We start from the raw sequence: 19,966 nt of genomic DNA, 5'->3' as shown, positions 1-19,966 counted from the left end.
AGGTTTTAACTCTACCTGTAAGGAGTTTGGTTTAGTGGATTGAAATCTCAAGTGGTGTGCTTGGGGAGTGGACGTAGGTCAGGTGGACCGAATCACGATAAATCTCTGAGTTTTAATCTCTCTCTCTCCCTATCTCTTCATTATTGTTCTCACATTTATATTCTTAACATTATACTGCATCTTATATTGTTTGAATTTCTTAATTCAGTATAATTTTCATTAAAACAAAAGTTTGTCATCAACCCTATTCACCCTTCCTCTAGGGTTGTTTATCTGGGCAATACTCACCCCTAAGTATCATTGTGAAGGAGAGGTGTAGATTGCAGAGGAAATTCAACTTGAGTATATACTGGTGGTGGATCGACTATATTTGGTAGGAGTGTACGACGACCGGTTGTGGTTATGGTTATTTCTCTTAATTGCAACTGGTTTTGGGGGTTTATTCATTGTTAAATAACCGCAATTGCAATCACTAGGCCGATTAGCAGTTAACCACAACCGGCAGTTATGAAGTTATTAAAGGCCAATTATTAACTGGTAACTGCTTTTTATAAAAACTCAAAACATATATTGTTGCTCACAATCAAGTCTACGCTGTCCACCTATTAAAAAAAAAAAAAAAAAAGAAGATGTAAAAAGTGTCTGCTTCTTGAAATACAAGGCTAATAAAATTCTAATGTAGTTGTTTGAGAAAGGAAGAGAAAGACAAAAAAGAATGTAAAAAGTTTTCACTGTAGGCTTAGACTCAGCCATCCTCTTATCAAGTATAGTTACAATTGATGTTGAGTGAGCGCACAATTAAGTTTACCTATTAAATAGAAAGATAATAAAAGACGTTAAACAAAAATTAATTATTATTTTTTGACTTATTTCTAATATATATATAAATATAATATAAATTGGTTATTGATTACCCGATTATTAATTATTTTTCTCATTCCTTATAACTAATAACACAATCGGCCTAAGCGGTTATGAAGTTAGCAATTAGAAGCGATTAGCTGTTATAGGCGGTTAATAATCATTCCGCTCGTATACCTTTAATGTTTGCAATGACAATTTTCTTTTTTACTACATTGATCAACGTAGTTTGATCTTAAAAAAAATAAATCTTTGTAGTTTCAAAATGAATTTATAAACCTTTGTGGTATACCTTTGTACCAAAATGATCATTCTGCATAAATTTTGACCATTTTCTTTTACAAAACCCTTATGAAATTACAAACTTATTCTCAATTAAAAAGTCAAAAAAAGAAACAAGAAAAAAGAAGAAATTTGGGTAGGGTGGTCGGCCACCTACCCTCATGAATTATAATAGATTATCTGTTTTATTAGGTTAATTTAGCATAAGTGGACCCCAGATTTATTATTCTTATAAAAACGACGGACCGTCACATAAATATCACTACTGTAAGAAGATAGCATGATAAAGCTTATTACCTTATCACAAAAGTTAAAATAAGCACGCTCCACAGCACCGACGGAGTAGAAATTAATTAGAAGATTCTCTTATGTGCGAATACTAATTTGAAAAGTATGATTATCATATTGCATAAAGTAAGATATTTTGTCATGGAAACAAAAGGATAAGGATAAGATTTTATTTATTCATTTATTTATTTATTTTTTTTTTTTAAAAAAAAAAGTCCTTATTGGCGTCGTCCGACTTTGGAAATCTCAGTCCATCCCATTCTAGAAGGCTAGCTACAATTGCTTTATTGCCCATGCCGGCGGCTGCCCGATTCTAGACTTCAATCTTTATCATCTTATTATTACACGTGTCACGGTGTCACTTTAATAAATTAATATTTTATATTTCTTCTTGTGATTGGCGATTTGGGATAGTTTATCTACTCAGGATAAGATGTTGAAGTTGGGTTTGGCAGGGAATATGATATATATGCTTATTTAATCACCACACTATTGAATGTATAGCCATGTAGGGAACATTATTATTATTTTATATTTTAATGTGGGTGGACTGTGGAGTGAAAGACTATAGAGCTCAAATACCTTGTTAACCCATCGATCTATAAGTATATGTTTTGGCTGGGATGATATTGTGAAGGATTAATGACTGAAGGCTTGGAAGGGCAAAAAGTTGCAAATATATTATTTGTAAATTGGCTTTGGGTGCTACTGTTTACAATATTTGGAAGGGAAATCAGTTTCAGTTCTGTAAATGTTAATTAATCTTGGTGGAAAATGGGATATTCCTTTGAGTGTTTTAATTTGTATAGGGATGGATGACTCTGTTTTTAAGGTTACTGCAGTACTGAAAGAAGGATAGATTCATGAACTTCGGTCTGTGTCGGTTTGATTTGGGTGTTCTGCTCAATGCTCAATTTGGGTGTTTAAATTTATATTACTTTAATAGACCGAGAGGGAAAAAAAAAAAAAAAAATTCGTTTATTAATGTTAATTCAATTTAGGCTATTACTTTAGAGCAATGCTTGGGTACTTATACTTGATGTATGTTCTAATACAATGAGTGTGGGTTTTAAGTACGATCCAAAAGATGAATTTACTTGGCCGTTTGTAATATCAATTATAATATTAAGTCAATTTGGATATGTATGACGGTCAATTAAAAGAGTGTTAATATAAGTTATTTTTTTTTGTGAATTGCTAAAATACATGTTTGTTAATGTTCTGACTTAACATGTTTTCATGATCTATCTCTCACTCAAATTATTTCCGAATTATTTAAAAATTTTGTGATAAACAGGTTTTAATGTATTTTTCTGCATCAACAGAATTCTAATCTTCTTGCTAGAATAGAAAAAACATGTGTGGTCCACATGTTTAGAAACATTTCTCCAGCAAATACGTACGCGTATATATGAAGGTAATTAGTCAAAAAATTATATATATATGAAAGCAAATGTTTATGTTTTTATAAGTTAATTAGTCAATTTGAGAGACAGGAGCTTTCTATGACTAAATGACTAACCTTATTCATACGTCTGCAGTTATCATACCGGTCATGGTCATGGTCATAGTCATAGGGGGACCTCCACAAAGAAAAACTGGTACAGGGCAGAAAAATGTTGGATGTAGAAGCTAATTAATTATGAGAAATCTTAAAAGTATTAAAATTTTTTACCGAGAGATGAGTACGGAAAATGATGTGAAGTTTATTTATTAAGAAAGAAATGTTATTGGTAGTAAAAGATTTGGTATTATTAAAAAAAAAGAAAAACGCTAATTAATTAATTGGGGGGGGGGGGGATTCTGGCTATAAAAGGCAACCTCTTGGTACACTCACTCCTCACCAATTAGTTCAATCAATCCTCCTTATATTCTTCGTTTTCTCACATCGATCGATCCGCCAGTTCACTACTCTCAGTTCATCATGGGTGTTTTCAAGTACGAGGATGAGGCCACCTCCGTTATCCCTCCGGCTAGGCTGTTCAAGTCCTTTGTCCTAGATGCCGACAACCTCATTCCCAAGGTTGCACCTGAGAACGTCAGCAGTGCTGAGAATATTGAAGGAAATGGAGGGCCTGGAACCATCAAGAAGATCACCTTTACCGAAGGTACGTAATTAGTTTCGATCCTCTCACTTTTCCTTGTATATGTGTATCATATACATACTGCGTGTAAGGAAGAAGACAAGTAACATGTGCTTTTACATATATATTTTTTCAGGCAGTCATTTCAAGCACATGAAGCACAAGGTTGAGGAGATCGACCACGCAAACTTTAAATACTGCTACAGCGTGATCGAGGGTGGTCCTTTGGGGAACACGCTCGAGAAGATCTCTTACCAGATCAAGATCGTGCCAGGCCATGATGGAGGATCCATCTTGAAGATTACCAGCGAGTACCACACCAAAGGCGACTGTAAGCTCGATGAAGAGGAGATTAAGGCCGGCAAAGAAAAGGCAGCGGGACTTTTCAAGGCTGTTGAGGGCTACCTCTTGGCACACCCTAATACCTACTGTTAGAATATATATCCAAAATATATTCTGATATTTGCATCTACAAATAAAAGCGTGTTGTGTGTCCCCTCAATGTTCAATAATGAGTTGTACGTGGCTTTGATGTTGGTTTTTTTGGTCTACCCATAAATACGTACTACTTAATTTTGGCTTGCTAAATAAAAAGAGTTTGCGGTTGTGATCGATCGTCTGCTTGCTTGAGATCGATCGATGTACGTTGTAATTTTGACTCGGAAGGAAGATGCAAAGTGAATGTTTATATATAAATAATGGAAATCATCCGGAAGTTATAGTATTACTTGCAAATGATGTGGGTATATATGGGATGTGAAATATATGTATACATTTACAACTGAAGTTATATGTACGTAGTAAAAGTGATAGTCAAGGAAAAATACAATAGAGATTTTTTTTTAATGTATTATTAGACAATTATGTCCTCACGATGTGCTTACACTAAAACAAAAAACAAAAGCCTGATTTGGTGGTGATCTCCTTCTGTGAGAATGAAAAAGGACTGGATTAGCCAACTGTTCCATGAGAAACTTAAATGAATCAAAATAAAAGAAACTTAGACCCTGATTTTGAGTCATCTCATGCTATTAATTGTTTTCCTTTTGAAATGAAACAGAGAGATTGTTTTCAACAAAATTTTCATTTTATTAAACATAGAAGAAGATCCTAAAATATAGAGAAGTTATCTCTTATAGAGATGCAACATTTTGGAGAGAAGTAACAATGATGAAGTGGACTCAATATTATCAAACAATACTTGGATTTTAAGTGACTTGCCTCATTGATCGAAACCAATTGGATGTAAATGAGTATTTTAGAAGGAAATACAATAGATATGAGAATCGCTTCAAACTTTTAGGCCATATTGGTAGCCAAATAATTTAAACAAAAGACATATATTATTTTGATAGCAAGAATAACATCTATTAGAGTGTTTATGGCACTGGATTTCTAAATGTACATCAAAGTGATGTTAAGACGTATTTCTAAATGGTGATCTAGCTAGATGAAGAAGTGTACATGGAATAACCAAAATGATTTGTTATGCCTAGAAATGAGAAGAAAGTTTGCATATTAATCAAGTCATTATATGAACTAAACCAAGCACCAAAAAATTAGCATGAAAAATTTGATTATACCATTTTATCTCATGGAATTAAGCACAATGTAAATGCATTTATTCTAAATTCACTTATTGTTATTGTCACGCTCCCGTTTTGGGATATAAGAAAAACGCAAACTAGAGCTTATAAAACATTTATATAATTAAAAGCATTTATATATATTTACAATATATTTCCAAGAATTTTTAAAAAAACACATAATGTTCAATACTAAAGTTAGATTCGTCCACAACGATCTATTGCTCTTTGCGAGGCCTACTCCATTACAAAGAAATGACTTCGGCTTATCGTGTCATCTAAAAAGAATGGGGAGAAAATAGGTAAGTTCGACAACTCAGTAAGGAAAACACGACAAACAAAAGTGTAATTTTCTTTTCAGGAATTCTAAATAGAGTTTAAATACTTTTTCAAATAAAGAAACATTTAAATAAAATACAATTAGATCAAATGCATGAATCATTTATATAGCGTGTAAGTTTTAACTCCTTGGCTCAATTCCGCTTTTAACCATGAGCGGTGCACGTTTGGCTCGTCCCAATGAACGACTATGGGCTCATCCTGTTGTCACAGGGGAGAGCTGTACCGGGTTGGAAACTTTCCTAGGTGAAGGCCGCCCGGCCGATAGCCCACACTTTCGTCCTTCTGTGTGGCTGACATGCTACCCACATAAAACATAACACATATATGATCCGGATCGTTTATGACATGGTGCCGCGGGAGTAAAACTATGTGCACATGTAACATATACTCTGATATCATCAACCTTTGCTCGTATGGTGTACATATAACACATATATTATGATATCATCAACTTTATTCATATGGTGCACATACTTTGAGAACTATGATTTCACCAACTTTATTCATATGGTGCACATGTTTCAAATATAAGCCGAGTATGATCATATGAGATTCTAATCATATCATATAACAAGAGCATTATTATGAGGGTAATATAAAAAGGTCCGTAATATTAAAAGAGTTGAAAGAGTTCAGAAAATCCCAGACTTTTTCTTTTGAAAAAGTTTTATTAAACTCCGCCAGAGTTTTAAGGTACTGTTCCCTTACTTGAATTCTTGAGCGAAATCTTAGTTACTTATACCTAAATTAGACCATAAAAGTTAATTTAGGAATATTCAAAAGATAATCAAAATCTATTCTATCAAACACAAAATTTTAGAAACTATATTATGTTTTTACAACTCATTCCTACCTAGGATAATATTTCCATGTCATATTCTCATTTGTAAGAGGATAACACAATTCAATAACTCATTCTTTCAAAAGCCTCTTATTGTACTCTTCTGCATACAATTTGATTAGAATATGGCATTATTATGTTAACAATAAATAAGTTTGCTGGGGCAAGGTCTGCTACTAGATGAATAAAACACATAAGTTTGAAATTAACACATGTAATGACAATAACTTGTTGGATTACGGCAGATTTTAATTTGAATTTCCATACAATCTGAAACTGCAATAAATTTTTAATCTATGAAAGGTATCTATTATAAATGACGCAGTCCTTCATCGTTTAATAGACCAATTTTAACAACACTGTAACAGGGAATAGGCTGGATTCCAAGCAGATAATAAGTTCACTGTGAAGACTTCTTCCAAGGCTGTGGGCCATAAAGGCTGAAGTCCTTTACCCTAGAGCATAATATTGAAATGGTAATGCATTTGACAAAATACATAAATTTATTCTGGATTACAGGAATGACAATTAGCAACCCAAATACAACAATCATATTTCCCATTCGGGTTTTCCACCAAAAAGCCCTCACAAGACAATTCCAAGATTTCAACACATACTCAGTTCTTCAAAACTTTTCCACACGGCTACTTACAAAACCGACAATCACCCAATCAAAATATACCCAAAGAAATTTTTACAATATTCACTCAACCATCAACAGAGAAATCAACAAACTAACTCAAGAAATTACAAACACAATAATTCTTCCTATAACCGTGATTTACCCAGAATATACACCAATAAAAATTCAACTTAATTCAGTTAATGCCCACAAAACAAACCCAAAGATTTCACAATGCCCATTCGGCCTTCCCACAGAAAATCTTCTAAAAACAGGAAACCGTGTTTGAAAACGAAAACGTCCGTTTGGCAACCGGTTTTAAAAACAAAAACGTAAGAAAACAAAAACGCATAAACACATGAAATATGGAAACAATTTAGAGTTGTTTCCAAAAACAGGTTTGTGTTTTCATCCAAATATGCTTAAAACATGCGCGGAACCCATTTCTATCTTAAGTGCACAGTGTCGCACGGTACCCGTGATCCGTGGTTCTAATCTTCACAAATCCATTTTTCTCTACCTTCTTTATCCTGCTCGGCGTGCTCGCATGAGTCGGATTCATTCCCCACCTGCAAACTCAGACAAAAATCACTCCCACAAGCGCATCTCAATGCCATTACTCTCCTTCTATTTTCCTTCATCTACCCTATGAGTCGGGAATTGATTGCAAGTTTTGGTTCTATTTTTTAGGAACCCATTGATTAGCAGCTTGTCTGCTTGTGTTCTAGAGGATCGAAGAAAATTTTGTGTGAATGATCAACTCCTCTGTTGCGGCGATTCCAATCAGTGCATTTGTTCGTAGGTTTTGTGGGTTTGTTTTGATTTCTGTGGGTTTGCTTGTTTGATTCCATTCCTGTGCATTTGTTTGGGTAACTTCTTTGTAAGTTTTTTTATCGTACTTTTGGGTGATTTCTAATTCTGTGGTGTGACTTTTGGATGTTTTGAGTCTATGTGATATTGTATCTGTTATGGGCTAATTTGAGTCAATTTTGGAGAAATTGAACAAGCCATACGGTACATTTCTATGTGATTGTTTTTAGGTTGTTGGGTTCAATTTGATGACTGTAATTTTTATGGAAACTTTTCGCGTTTTCTGTTAGGTTATTGATTCTTGGTTTTGCCTAGCTTTGTGCTATATTTTCCTACATTCTTCATCTGTGGTGTATAAGAAAAAACTGAGCGAGAAAAATTCTGTATTGAACTTGGGAACCATAATGGAGGCAAGGTTTGGTAATTTGTGGGGCTTAGTTTTGATGGGTTTGCTCGAAAGAGAATGTTTTTGGTTTGTAAAGGGGTGTGTGTGAGTTATAGACATAGGATGGACACCTCTCTTTAGTTGTATGAAGGTGATATATGATGAGTAACATACAAGTTTGTTAGCACAATGTTTACAATAGGTTGTACTGCATAAATGGATGTATGTATGTATTCTTATTGGGAAGAACAAGACTTTTTATTTGAGCTGAAAAATTCAGAAGCTCCATTATGTGTTTCTTAATATTTCTGATTTTAATATTCTATTTTTCTTGACAGCATTGATTTTAACATAAGAACCATTGAGCTTGAGGGTAAACGAATTAAATTGCAAATCTAGGACACAGCTGGGTAGGAGCGGTTTTGAACTATCACTACAGGTTTGGCTTTTGGGTTTTCACTAGTAGATTTTATAGAAAAATAACTTGGAATTAGTGTTGCATTCCTAGAGCTATTTTTGTGATGTGCAGTAATTGTAGATACATAGATTCATTTCTTTTGCAATTTTCAAGTATTTCAAGTGTCCCATAACGAATCACTTTCGAATGTTCCCTTCATAACATTGTTATTCTGGTAAAATCGATTTTTGGATTGCTTTGAACCCCTCAATAATCACAATATACTATTCTCATCCAAGCTATCAACTATCAAGTCTAATGACATATAAATTTGACAAAATTCTGTCTGGAAATCACCCAATAAATGGAAAAAACAAAAAATTGAAAACAAAAAACATATAGAAACGCCAAACAGTTTTTAATTTGGGATAATTGTACCGTTGGTCCCTGTGGTATGTCATAATTATTTTTCATTCTCTATGGTTTAAAAAGTTCATGGAAGGTCCCTGTGGTATGCAATAATTACGTTTTACTCCCTGGGATGATTTTCCGTCCACCATTTTGACGGAATCTGTTAACCTTACACGTCAGTGCCACATGTCGCCAATAAGATGGCGACATGTGTCCATTTGAATAAAAAAAATATAAATTTATTAAAAAAAAAATAAATAAACTTATTTAAAAAAAAAAGAAAAAAAGAAAAAAGAAAAAAGGGCAGGCTTAGGATGGCTGGGCCACCCTTATAAAAAAAATAAGTTTATTTATTTTTTAATAAATTTATATTTTTTTTATTAAGATGGACACGTGTCGCTAATAAGATGGCGACACGTGTCGCTGACGTGTAGGGCTAACAGATTCCGTCAAAATTGTGGATGGAAAATCGACCCAGGGAGTAAAACGTAATTATTGCATACCACGTGGACCTCTCATGAACTTTTTAAACCATAGGGAGTAAAAAATAATTATGGCATACCACAGGGACCAACGGTGCAATTATCCATTTCAATTTTCTTCTTAAGTGAAAACAGTTTTGAAAAAAATTGTTCAAATGTCTTAGGTACTGTTTTTGGTTTTCAAAAACTGTTTTCGAAAACAATTTGCAGACACTTTCTTAACAAAAAAAAAACCACAAAAAAAGGGTTTTTTGTTTTTGTTCTCAAAAACAAATCACAAAAACAAAAACGCTCCAACTCTCCAAATTGAACAACCCATAATCCAAACCTTAAAATTTTCAATAGTAATTCACCATACCCATTCGGTCAACCCAACACCACAGAAGATTCCACAATCCAAACAGAAAATTAATCTCATGATATTATTCTAGAAATTATCAAACTAACCCAAAACCAGATTTTAAATCTTCAGAAAATTAACACCCAAAGGTCTACCCATTCAGTTTTCAAAAGAAATTCTCAAAATTTCTCAAAGACCCATTCCGTTCTAGCAACCCATAATCTAAAAATCAAAATCAAAGACCTTAATTCCACCGAAAATCCTTCTAAAACCCAGAAATTTCCTCAATCAATTATCCTAACCCTAGAATAAGATCAAAACCCATAAATTTTTCACCTACCAAAGCAGTTTCGTTTACTGTTTTGGGGTCCAAAAATCGCCGGAAATGAGCTCTCTGGTGGCGTCGACGGTGCGGGGCCGTGCCTGCCGGCCCGGCGTCGTCGTCCGCCCAGTCCGATGGCTAGCCCACCGACTGGGTCTTCTCCCTTATCTCTGCCTCTCTTGGTGTTCGGATGAGAAGAAAAGAAAATAACGAGAAAGAAGAAGAGAAGGCAGGAGAGAGAAGAATTTAAAAAAAAAAAGAGAGAGAAAGAAAAAAGGGGTAGGCGTGTGACACTTAAAAAAAAAAATCTCAATTATATCAACACTTCAAAAAATCTCAAGCAACTAACTTTAACAGAGAAGGAAAGGAAATACCTGCTGGTTTTCCGGAGGTGTGCGATTGTTGGTTTTCTGAGGAGTGTCGCAGGAGGGCGAGGTCGTTGGGTTATATAGGGAAAGAAGAAGAGTAACGTGGCTGAAGGGCTTGGGCATGAACTCAACGTGTTGCGCCTAATCCGAAATGTGGCAAGGGGTTTCGATGGTTTCAGCAACGTGTGGGAGGAGATGAGGGGAAGCTGAAATGTGGCAGGTGGAAAGAGACACGTTTAGGCTGGAGATTTTGTCTCAGACACGTTGAGGCTGCTTGGTTCTTTTAAGGAAGGAGAAGTCTAATTATTTCTAGATGCTTCCTGCCACGTTTTTGTTCTTCTCTCTCTCTCTCTCTCTCTTTTTTTTTTTTTTTTTTTTTTTTTTTTTTTTTTTAATTTTTTAATTTTTAGTTTTATAGAACATAAAAATTTTATACAAAAATTTTACACCAAAAATCTTTTAAAGAACCTAATCTTTTAAAAAAATATTCTAAACTTTTCTAGAGTATTGTAATTACGATATTGTAATTAGTCTTTATATGGATGACTTGATGATATTTTAAACAAATATGAAAGGAATATCTAAAAGTAATAAGTATCTAACTTCAAAGTTTAAAGAGAAATCCTAGGAGTACTTATGGTGCGTTTGGGTATTGAATTTTGAGAATTAGAATTGAATTCTAATTCTATTTACAAATATCGAGGTAAGAAATTGTATTTGGGTGTTGAATTTTGAGATTGAAAAATATTATATTTTAATGGTAAGAAATGATTGATAGTTTAAAAAGTTGTGTATAATGATTGGTATTTTGAAAAGTTGTGTGAAATAATAATTTAAATAATAATAATTTATTATATATTGATTATTTAATTAAAAATAAATAAATAATTTTTTTTTTAAAAAATAATTGAAATCAAAATTAAAAATTAAAAAAAAAAAAAAATGAAGCAAGGGTGGCTGCCGGTTGGCAGCCACCCCTTTGGGGGTGGCCTGGCCACCCCCAGGCAATGGGGGTGGCCGCGCGGCCACCCCCAGTGGTCGGGGGAGGCCGCGCGGCCACCCCCAGTGGTCGGGGGAGGCCGCGCGGCCACCCCCAAGGGTCAGGGGTGGCCGCGCGGCCACCCCTAGTACTCGGGGGAGGCCGCGCGGCCTCCCCCAAGGGTCGGGGGTGGCCGCGCGGCCACCCCCAGTAGTCGGGGGAGGCCGCGCGGCCTCCCCCGACTGGCAGCCACCCCTCTGTTTTTTTTTTTTTTTTTAATTTCTTTTATTTTTTTTTTAATTTAAATTATTAATATTAATATTTTTTATTTTATATTGATTTAAATTATTAATATTAATATTTTTTTAGTCAACTTTTTCTGCGCTGGGTCCCACCAGTAATTTCAAAATTCGGGTCAAAATCCGGGTTTTTGGGCGGGTGGGTGGGTTTTAGAAAAAACCCGGATGGAATAAAATTTCATTTCTAATGCCAAACAGTTCATTAAACTTTTGCAAACGAAACTTTACAAATTGATGTGACATATACTTAAAGTCGAAAATGCCCTTTTAGTAAAAACCATTATTTCAAGACCACCTTGCTTCGTTGAAGGATGTCTCGCCGTCTGTTCGGACGTAAAAGGGCCGGATCTACATCACCGTTTCAAGATCACCAGAACTTCGTGGTTGGACGTCTCGCCGTCTGTCTGGGATCCGACGGCCAGTGGGGTCATCCAGCCACGAACGACCAGATCTAGTCGTTCGTGATTTCTCCATCCCCCGGCCAGAACGGTCGGGATCTGGTCCCCCGACCAGAACGGCCGGATCTCGGCCATTTGTCCGGGATCTGGCAGCCAGTGGCATCATCCAGCCACGAACGACCAGATTTGGTTGTTCGTGATTTCTCCAATCACGGCCGGGATCTGGTCCAACGGCCAGATCCTGGCTGTCTGTCCGGGATCCGGCCCATCCCCGGCCAGAACGGGGTCGTGGTCGATTCCGAGATTGCCTGGGGTGCTGGGTTTCCAATGGTCGAGGTCGGCTGGCATGCTGAGCTTCCGGCGGTATGATGGTTTCCGGCGAGTTGGGTTCAACAAGAGATAAAAGGATATTTTTGTCTATGTACTAAAATTTGTTTTAACTTATTTTAATATTAAGTTGATGTGGAGCCTCATGTCAGTTTGTAAGCTTCCATTTGTAAAAGTTTAAATACCCCTAGCATTCCTTAAGTTTAAAATGAAATATCTTAAGGAAGTTGATTATATCTTAAGTGTCAAAGTAAAGAAATATAGTGGGGGCTATGCTCTATGTTAGTCTCATTATATTGAGAAAATGCTTCTTAAATTTCAACACTTAGGAATTAAAGAATCAAGTGCCCTATATAATTCTACATTTAAAATTAACTGAGAATTTTAGTAGGACAGTTGATCAGTTAAAATATGCTAGTGCAATTGGTACCTTAATGTGTGCAATGCCTTGCACTTGGCTGGGTATTTCCTTTGCAATTTGCAAACTATCTAGATATACGAACAGTCCTAATACGAAACATTAGAAAGCAATTGAAAGAGTCATTGGATACCATAAAAGAACAATTGAATTAGGACTGTACTATACCAATTTTTCATCAGTACTAGAAGGATACACTGATGCTAGTTGCCTAGTGTGAATGATAATAAGGCTATTTGTGGGTGGATATTTACCCTTGGTGGTGGAGTGATTTCTTGGGTTTCTAAAAAACAGACGTGTACCGCACATTCCACAATGAAATCTAAATTTATAGCCTTGGCAGCATGCAAAATGTGTTATTAGATATAAGTTGTGGCAACAGTTGATGCCAACCATTTCTTGGTGTTGTGATAGTGAAGCTACTATGTCTAAGGCATGTAATAAAGTTTATAATGGAAAATCTATACATATCAGCTTGAGACATGAATATGTTAAACAATTGATGAGTAGTTACTATCAGCACCTCTAGAACAATTAACTAGTAATTGCCTAGCGGAACCACCCTTTATAGACTAATCAAAGTGAAAGAAAAGCAAAAAAGGAAAGAATATGAAATTTGAGAATCTAAAAATAATTAAACCTTAAATAATGCTATCACCAAATGTAGATCGAGAGTTATTCAAAAACTGATTTTAAATCTAAACAAACATGATACTAAGGGATTGTTTGCATTGCGTCTTCATCCTTGCGAACTTCCCAACTCTAACCAAGGTCATCTTGATAATATCAGCATAAAGAGGGGTTCGAGACAGAGAATGGCACTAAGTAAGTCTATGACTTAGTAAATAAATCATTACAAAATTAGTTATAAAATAAGCCTTAAGAATAAACTTTAATTGTGGAATCATAAATATGAGTATTTTGCAAAATTTTTATGGTGGGTATTGCCTCTGTTACTAGCTCCCATTAAAAGGTTATGGTTTGTTTTGAAATATTTACGGAGTCATAATTCCAGTGACAATACCTAGAGTTTAATGAATGAGGAAATCATGCTAAAATATATTTTGTATACATATATGTCATAGTTCATCTCATATTGTCTACTTAGGATATTAACCCATTTCTCGACAAGGTTGGCGCTGTCTTGATGGACCTGTAATATAACACCAGTGTTCCGGATATGTACGCATACAGTCATATACTAGCAGCCCGACTAAGTTCGACCTCGAGTGGCTCACACTACTAGCAAAGCTGTAATCTTGACCCCATTCAAACATGGTACGCCAGTCACAAAATAACCATTGGATCCAAGGCGTATCATAACACATTATAAACTTTTGACCGTAAAGAATAACTCGTATAATTGCAAGCTTATGGACGTTATACCGCACGTACCAGTGTACCATGTCTTACAATGCAATAATATGGTTCATTTATCATTAAAAATAGTAATACGCATCTTGGAATAGTTATCAAATACTTAGAAATTTAACAGGCTTATATCATAACGTTTAAGAAAAGTAAATCATGCTCCGTCAGCTGACATATTGCATCTATTATGAACTTAGTTTTGTAAGTAGTTACTTACTTCGTCTACTCATCCATAAATTAGGACATCCTGGATTCCTGATATTGCGAAACATAACCTAAGATTAATAACACTCCTTAAAAATCTATGACTAAACCTTATTTTCAACATTTCTGGCATCCCGCGAACATATAGCAATCAAGGACGATCGTTCGTCCACGATTTGTTCAAGGTTTGAGGAACATTCGGTATTGCCAGAATGTATGTCAATCTAAAGATAATCTAAACCTAACGTGCTAACTTTTTAAAAAAGCTCATAATAGCGTAATAAGGTATAATAAAACATGTCATAGTGAGCTTTTATGAAATCAAGAGTGGTTGAAAGCTTATATTTTAGGGTTAAAGACCTTTTTGGTCCTGTGGTTTGGAAACTTTATTTTTTGGTACCTTAGTTTCAATTCACATTGCATATGGTGCTTGGGTTTTGGAAAAAGACGGATATGGTACCTCCGTCTATTTTTTCGTCCAAAATTTAACAGATTGCCACGTGTATACTCTTAGGTGTTGACACGTGGTACAATGTAAAATAAAAATCTTTAAAAATTAATCAAAAATTAAAAATAATAAAACTTTAAAAAATAAAAATATTAAAAACTTTTTTAAAAAAATTGTGGGGGTTTTTGGCACTTGGGGGGTGGTTTGGCCACCCCCATGGCCAAACCCTCTAAAAGAAAAAGCTCAGCCAAACCCTCTTCTTTTTTCATTTTTTTTTAAAAGTTTTTAATATATATATATATATATATATATATATATATATATATATATATATATATATTTTAAAGTTTTATTATTTTTTAAATATTTTTATTTTATGTTTTTTAATTTTTTTTACATTGTGCCACATGTCAACATCTGAGAGTAGACATGTGGCAATCCATTAAATTTTGGACGGAAAAATGGACGGAGGTACCATATCCGTCTTTTTTCAAAACTCAGGTACCATTTGCAATGCAAATTGAAACTGAGATACTACAAAATAAAGTTTTCAAACCACAAGTATCAAAAAGGTCTTTAACCCTATATTTTAAGAAGGTCAATTTCTTTTGAAAAGGGAAATTAATTCATAAAGTTTGCATGTAAAGCAAAGTGTAAAACGAATAATAAACTAACAATGATAGAACATTAATAATCGTGAAAGAAAAGGTTATGCAACAAGGGTTAATTACCTCAATGAAGGTGGATTATCAACAAAACTCTTTTTCTCACTCTAGAAATTTCCTCTAACCAAGAAATATGATAGAATAGGTATGTTGCAGTAGAAATGATGCTGAGAGGCATAGGGTAAGGGGTATCTATAGGTAAGCAATGTAGAGGATAGAGATCAACTGATTTGGTCATTTGGTGAACATTCCTCAAGTGAGTAACGGATGTTTGTGTAAAATTTAGGGTTAGGCGATCGTTCGACGTATGACAGCGATCGTTCATGGTATGATTTGATATACACGCTGAAGGTGTGAGATGTACCTTCTGACACACTGTACAATACGTCAACAATCGTGCATGAAATGATAAGGATTGATTGGCCACGTTGGCTAGGGTTTTTCACGATGGTTCGTGAAAAGGTAGCAAACGTTTGTCAAAGATACGACGAACGCTCTAGGAAAAAAATGGAGAACGTTCGTGGTAGAAAAAAAAATAAATTAAAAGCATTCTAATTAATTTGTAGAAAATTGTTGTCTTTTTTATGGTTGTGTGATTAGATTAATCTTTTATAAAAATATTGTTTTTTATATTGGACATTACAGTTTAATTATCCTCACTTGTCATTCAGCACTGTGGCCTTACTCCACCACTTTTATCCTTATCTTATTATTATTAGGTTAACAGCCTTGGAGCCTTACTCACCAGGTTGGGGTCTCAAACCCAATTTATTTAGTGTCTTATTATCCACATGATGCAATAGAAATGCAATATGTCATCATCATGATGCACTTCATATCTCATTTCATAAATCATAAAACATCTTAAAACATATCACGTGCACTCATCGAAAGTAAATAACCATGTTAATTCATAAAATAATCAGGCTTAATTTATAAAACAATTTCATGGGTTTACCCCTGGTGGTGGAGCGATTTCATGGGTTTTGTTGGTGAAATAAACAGCACCCGTGTGAACTGGGCCTGAAGTTCAATGATAGTCCATACCAAGACACCTCGGCCACAAGACCATCTCGGGGTTCAAGGCACCTAGATTGAGAACCCACCTTGAGGTCCGGATCAACTCGGGCATGAACCATCTCGGGGTCGGGGTCATCTCGGTCAGAAATCAAATCAAGATAGATGGCTCCGAGCCTTCGTGAACGACCTTGCAATTCCAGAAATCTTGGAACCGTGAAAAGACGATGAAAGATCCTGGATATTGAGCCCCCAGATCCGCAAGTACGATAACATCCTGAAACCCTGACGTTTTGCATATTTCAACCCACGTAGCCACTAACTGAAGATTTCCAGGAATTCAAGACACTAAGCATATTCCAACCGCCACCCAAGTCCTATAAATACAAGGTGTTTATAGGCATAAAGGTGCAGATTTTTTTTCTTGGAGGCATAAGAATTTGGCTATATTTTTTCAAATTGTCTCTAACTTAAGCATCAGAGTGGGATCATTGGCATCCCCCAACACAGTATTTCTTTTCAGATATCAAGAGAAGAATGGGTTTATCGAAATCGCAAGGTGACATGTTAGCAATCGGGAAACTGATTCAACAGTATGGTGCCGTCTGTGGGAACAACTAATATCGTTTGCTCTTTCAACAAATCCCGATATGGTGACTACAAGATCAGACACAAATAGGGAATCTCGAATCGCACGTAATGTTCGAGAAGAAGGCAATTCCAATGATCCTCAAATCACTCTCCTAAATGAGAGGATGGAGCAAATGGCAAAGGGCATTGAGAATATGGCAAACTTGAATGCCATCCTTCAAGCTCGGATTCCGGAACATTCTCGGGTTGCTACGGAGAGCCGAGAGGCTCGCGATAATGTAGATAGTGAGCAACATGAGGAGGAAGTGCACGAAAGTAGCCGGGTGGAAGGAACGGGGGAGAGACTAGAGAACCGATGACCTATTCCTGGGGATCTACCTCCTCTGCAAACCAATGCAGAGCAAGCAATGCATGGAATGATCAACCGGTTGGAATAGAGGTGAAATGTTCTAACCACGGCTATCCAACGCAACGACAAAGGGAAAGCTTCCCTAGTCAAGGATATTTTGCAAAAGACCGCATCACCTTTTACCAAAGTACTAGACGTATCTTTCTATACAAGTCTTGAAGATCCCCTTGAGCATCTGGAGAACTTCCGTGCTCACATAGATCTTCACATGACATCGAAAAAAGTGGCCTGCCGAGCTTTTCCTCTCACCCTCTCGGGTAATGCCTGAGACTGGTTCTGAAAGCTCCCCCCGAATTCAATTAACGACTTTGATCAACTCAGCAAAATGTTCCTCATGCAATTCATGGCTGGAAGGGTGAGACAAAAGCCATCTGGATCCTTGATGTCATTACATCAAGGTCCCGAGGAGTCCTTAAAAGACTTCTTTATGAGGTTCAATCAGGAAAGGCTGGATGTAGAGAGTGCAACCGACGATTTCATTTATGGTGCTCTCTTCCAGGGAATCAAGAAGTATGGGGCCCTCAGGGCGGATATAGCTCGGAAACCACCACGAAATCTCAATGGTTTCATGAGTAAGGCCGAGAAATACATCAACCAGGGGGAGACACTCCGGGCCCTCTTGGGTCCTGACCCGAGTCGCACCTCGGGGTCTGAACCTTATAAGAAGAAGAAAGATCCTCAGAAGGAAGAACACAGGGATCAATAAGAGGGAGAGGAAACCAGATCCAAACGAGAAAGAAAGTCACTCAAAAACCATAACTGGACCACTCTTAACGCTCCCATTATGGATGTTTTGATGGAAATCAAGAGGAATCCAATGTACCGGAAGCCCTGGCCAGTGTTGCTGAATCCACAATTTGCAGACCAATATTGCGCATTCCATGATACCATTGGCCATATCCCTGAGGATCTTGATCGAACGATTTATCAAGAACGGTAAGCTTGTCCGATTCCTTGTTGATCAAAGGAGTCAGGCAAATCTCCCGCGAGATAATCGTCCCCGAGAGGATCGACACAAAGTCCATCAAAATCAAGATAATCAACGGGACAATCGAGAAAGGAACCGCAATGAAGCCAGAGAGCCAAATCACCGGGATGACAGAGAAAGAAGGGAAAGGAGCCGAAGCTGAGCACATCAAGCACCGCAAGACAACCTTCCAAAAATTCATACAATCTCCGGGGGTTTCAGAGGAGGAGGAGAGTCCAGCTCGGCTCGGAAGGCCTATGCTAGGCAAATAAGGAATTTCGAGGTATACTCTGTGCAGAAGCCCCTGAAGTCAAGGAAACGTGAAACCGAGATCGTTGAATTCTCGGATGATGATTATGCATGAGTCTCTCTTCCGCACACTGATGCTTTGGTATTGAGCTTGGCCATTTCCAATCACAAGATACATTGGATCTTGATAGACACGGGAAGCTCGCCAGATATCCTTTATAAATTTTCCTTCGAACTCATGAAGATTGTTCGAAGCAAAGTCACCCAGACCCGACACTCCTTAGTGGGGTTCTCAGGAGAACAGGTGCTCCCCCTCGGGTCTATTGAACTTCCAATGATGGCGGGGACATATTTGAAGCAGAAGATAATCATGGTGAAATTCCTGATAATAGATCGGTCCTCGACCTACAACACCATTCTTGGGAGGACGGCACTAAACGATCTCAAAGCTGTGGCATCAATTTCTCATCTGAGCATGAAGTTCCCCACTGAAGAAGGAGTCGATACTGAGAAGGGTGACCAGAGAATGGCTCGGGAATGCTACAACATGAGTTTAAGGAAGCTACCCGAGACCATCAGTTTTGATGGAAAGACAAAGGAAGATGGAAAATAGCAATCACAGTTGGGGGAGCTAGTTGAGGACCTTGAGGAATTTGAGCTTGGTGACCAGAGGAAGAAAGTCTGAGTAGGGTCGCAACTTCCCCAAAAATTTAAGGAAATGCTAGTTACATTTCTAAAGAAAAATGAAGATGTGTTCGCCTAGAGTCATGAGGATATGTTGGGAATACTGCCCTCGGTCATAGTCCACAAATTAATGGCCAATTCGAGCCACCGACTAGTTAAACAAAGGAGGCAAAACTTTGCTTCGGAGCGAAACCAGGCCATAGCTGAGGAGGTACAGAAGCTGTTGCAAGCCGGTTTTATTTGAGAAGTAGACTATCCTGAATGGTTGTCCAATGTGGTTTTGGTCAAAAAATCGAATGAAAAATGGAGAATATGCGTCGACTTCACCAACCTTAACAAAGCATGTCTCAAGGATAGCTTTCCATTGCCTCGAATAGACGTTCTTGTAGATTCCACCTCTGGGCACAAACTCCTCAGCTTCATGGATGCCTTCTCAGGATACAACCAAATACACATGGATGATGTTGATAAAGAGAATATGGCCTTTATCACTGACCAGGGCTTATACTGCTATAAAAT

The 19,966-nt window shown here is 36.7% G+C and overlaps 1 protein-coding gene and 2 long non-coding RNA genes across 3 annotated transcripts; 1 reads left to right on the top strand and 2 right to left on the bottom strand.

Moving 5' to 3' along the window:
• Nucleotides 1–3,266: 3,266 nt before the first annotated feature.
• On the top strand, nt 3,267–4,250 carry LOC133881119 (major pollen allergen Bet v 1-M/N-like). Its single transcript, XM_062320081.1, has 2 exons — nt 3,267–3,539; nt 3,652–4,250. The coding sequence occupies exons 1-2, from the start codon at nt 3,356–3,358 to the stop codon at nt 3,948–3,950; spliced, it is 483 nt and encodes a 160-aa protein (XP_062176065.1). The 5' UTR covers nt 3,267–3,355; the 3' UTR covers nt 3,951–4,250.
• A 950-nt stretch (nt 4,251–5,200) lies between these two features.
• LOC133881126 (uncharacterized) lies at nt 5,201–10,742 on the bottom strand. The gene is made up of 2 exons (XR_009902490.1): nt 10,428–10,742; nt 5,201–5,379 (listed from the first exon to the last, which is right to left on the bottom strand). It is a non-coding gene; the product is annotated as an uncharacterized LOC133881126 (long non-coding RNA).
• Nucleotides 6,500–10,420, bottom strand: LOC133881131 (uncharacterized). The gene is made up of 2 exons (XR_009902491.1): nt 10,072–10,420; nt 6,500–6,739 (listed from the first exon to the last, which is right to left on the bottom strand). It is a non-coding gene; the product is annotated as an uncharacterized LOC133881131 (long non-coding RNA).
• Nucleotides 10,743–19,966: the final 9,224 nt, after the last annotated feature.

This window comes from Alnus glutinosa, chromosome 1, assembly GCF_958979055.1.
Source record: "Alnus glutinosa chromosome 1, dhAlnGlut1.1, whole genome shotgun sequence".
Classification (NCBI taxonomy): domain Eukaryota; kingdom Viridiplantae; phylum Streptophyta; class Magnoliopsida; order Fagales; family Betulaceae; genus Alnus; species Alnus glutinosa.
This window is presented reverse-complemented; position numbering and strand designations above follow the sequence as displayed.

Coding starts and splice junctions, on each gene's coding strand:
- LOC133881119 (XM_062320081.1), top strand. CDS start 3,356: ATGGGTGTTTTCAAGTACGAGGATGAGGCCACCTCCGTTATCCCTCCG. Junction 3,540..3,651: donor GAAGATCACCTTTACCGAAG/GTACGTAATTAG, acceptor ATATTTTTTCAG/GCAGTCATTTCAAGCACATG.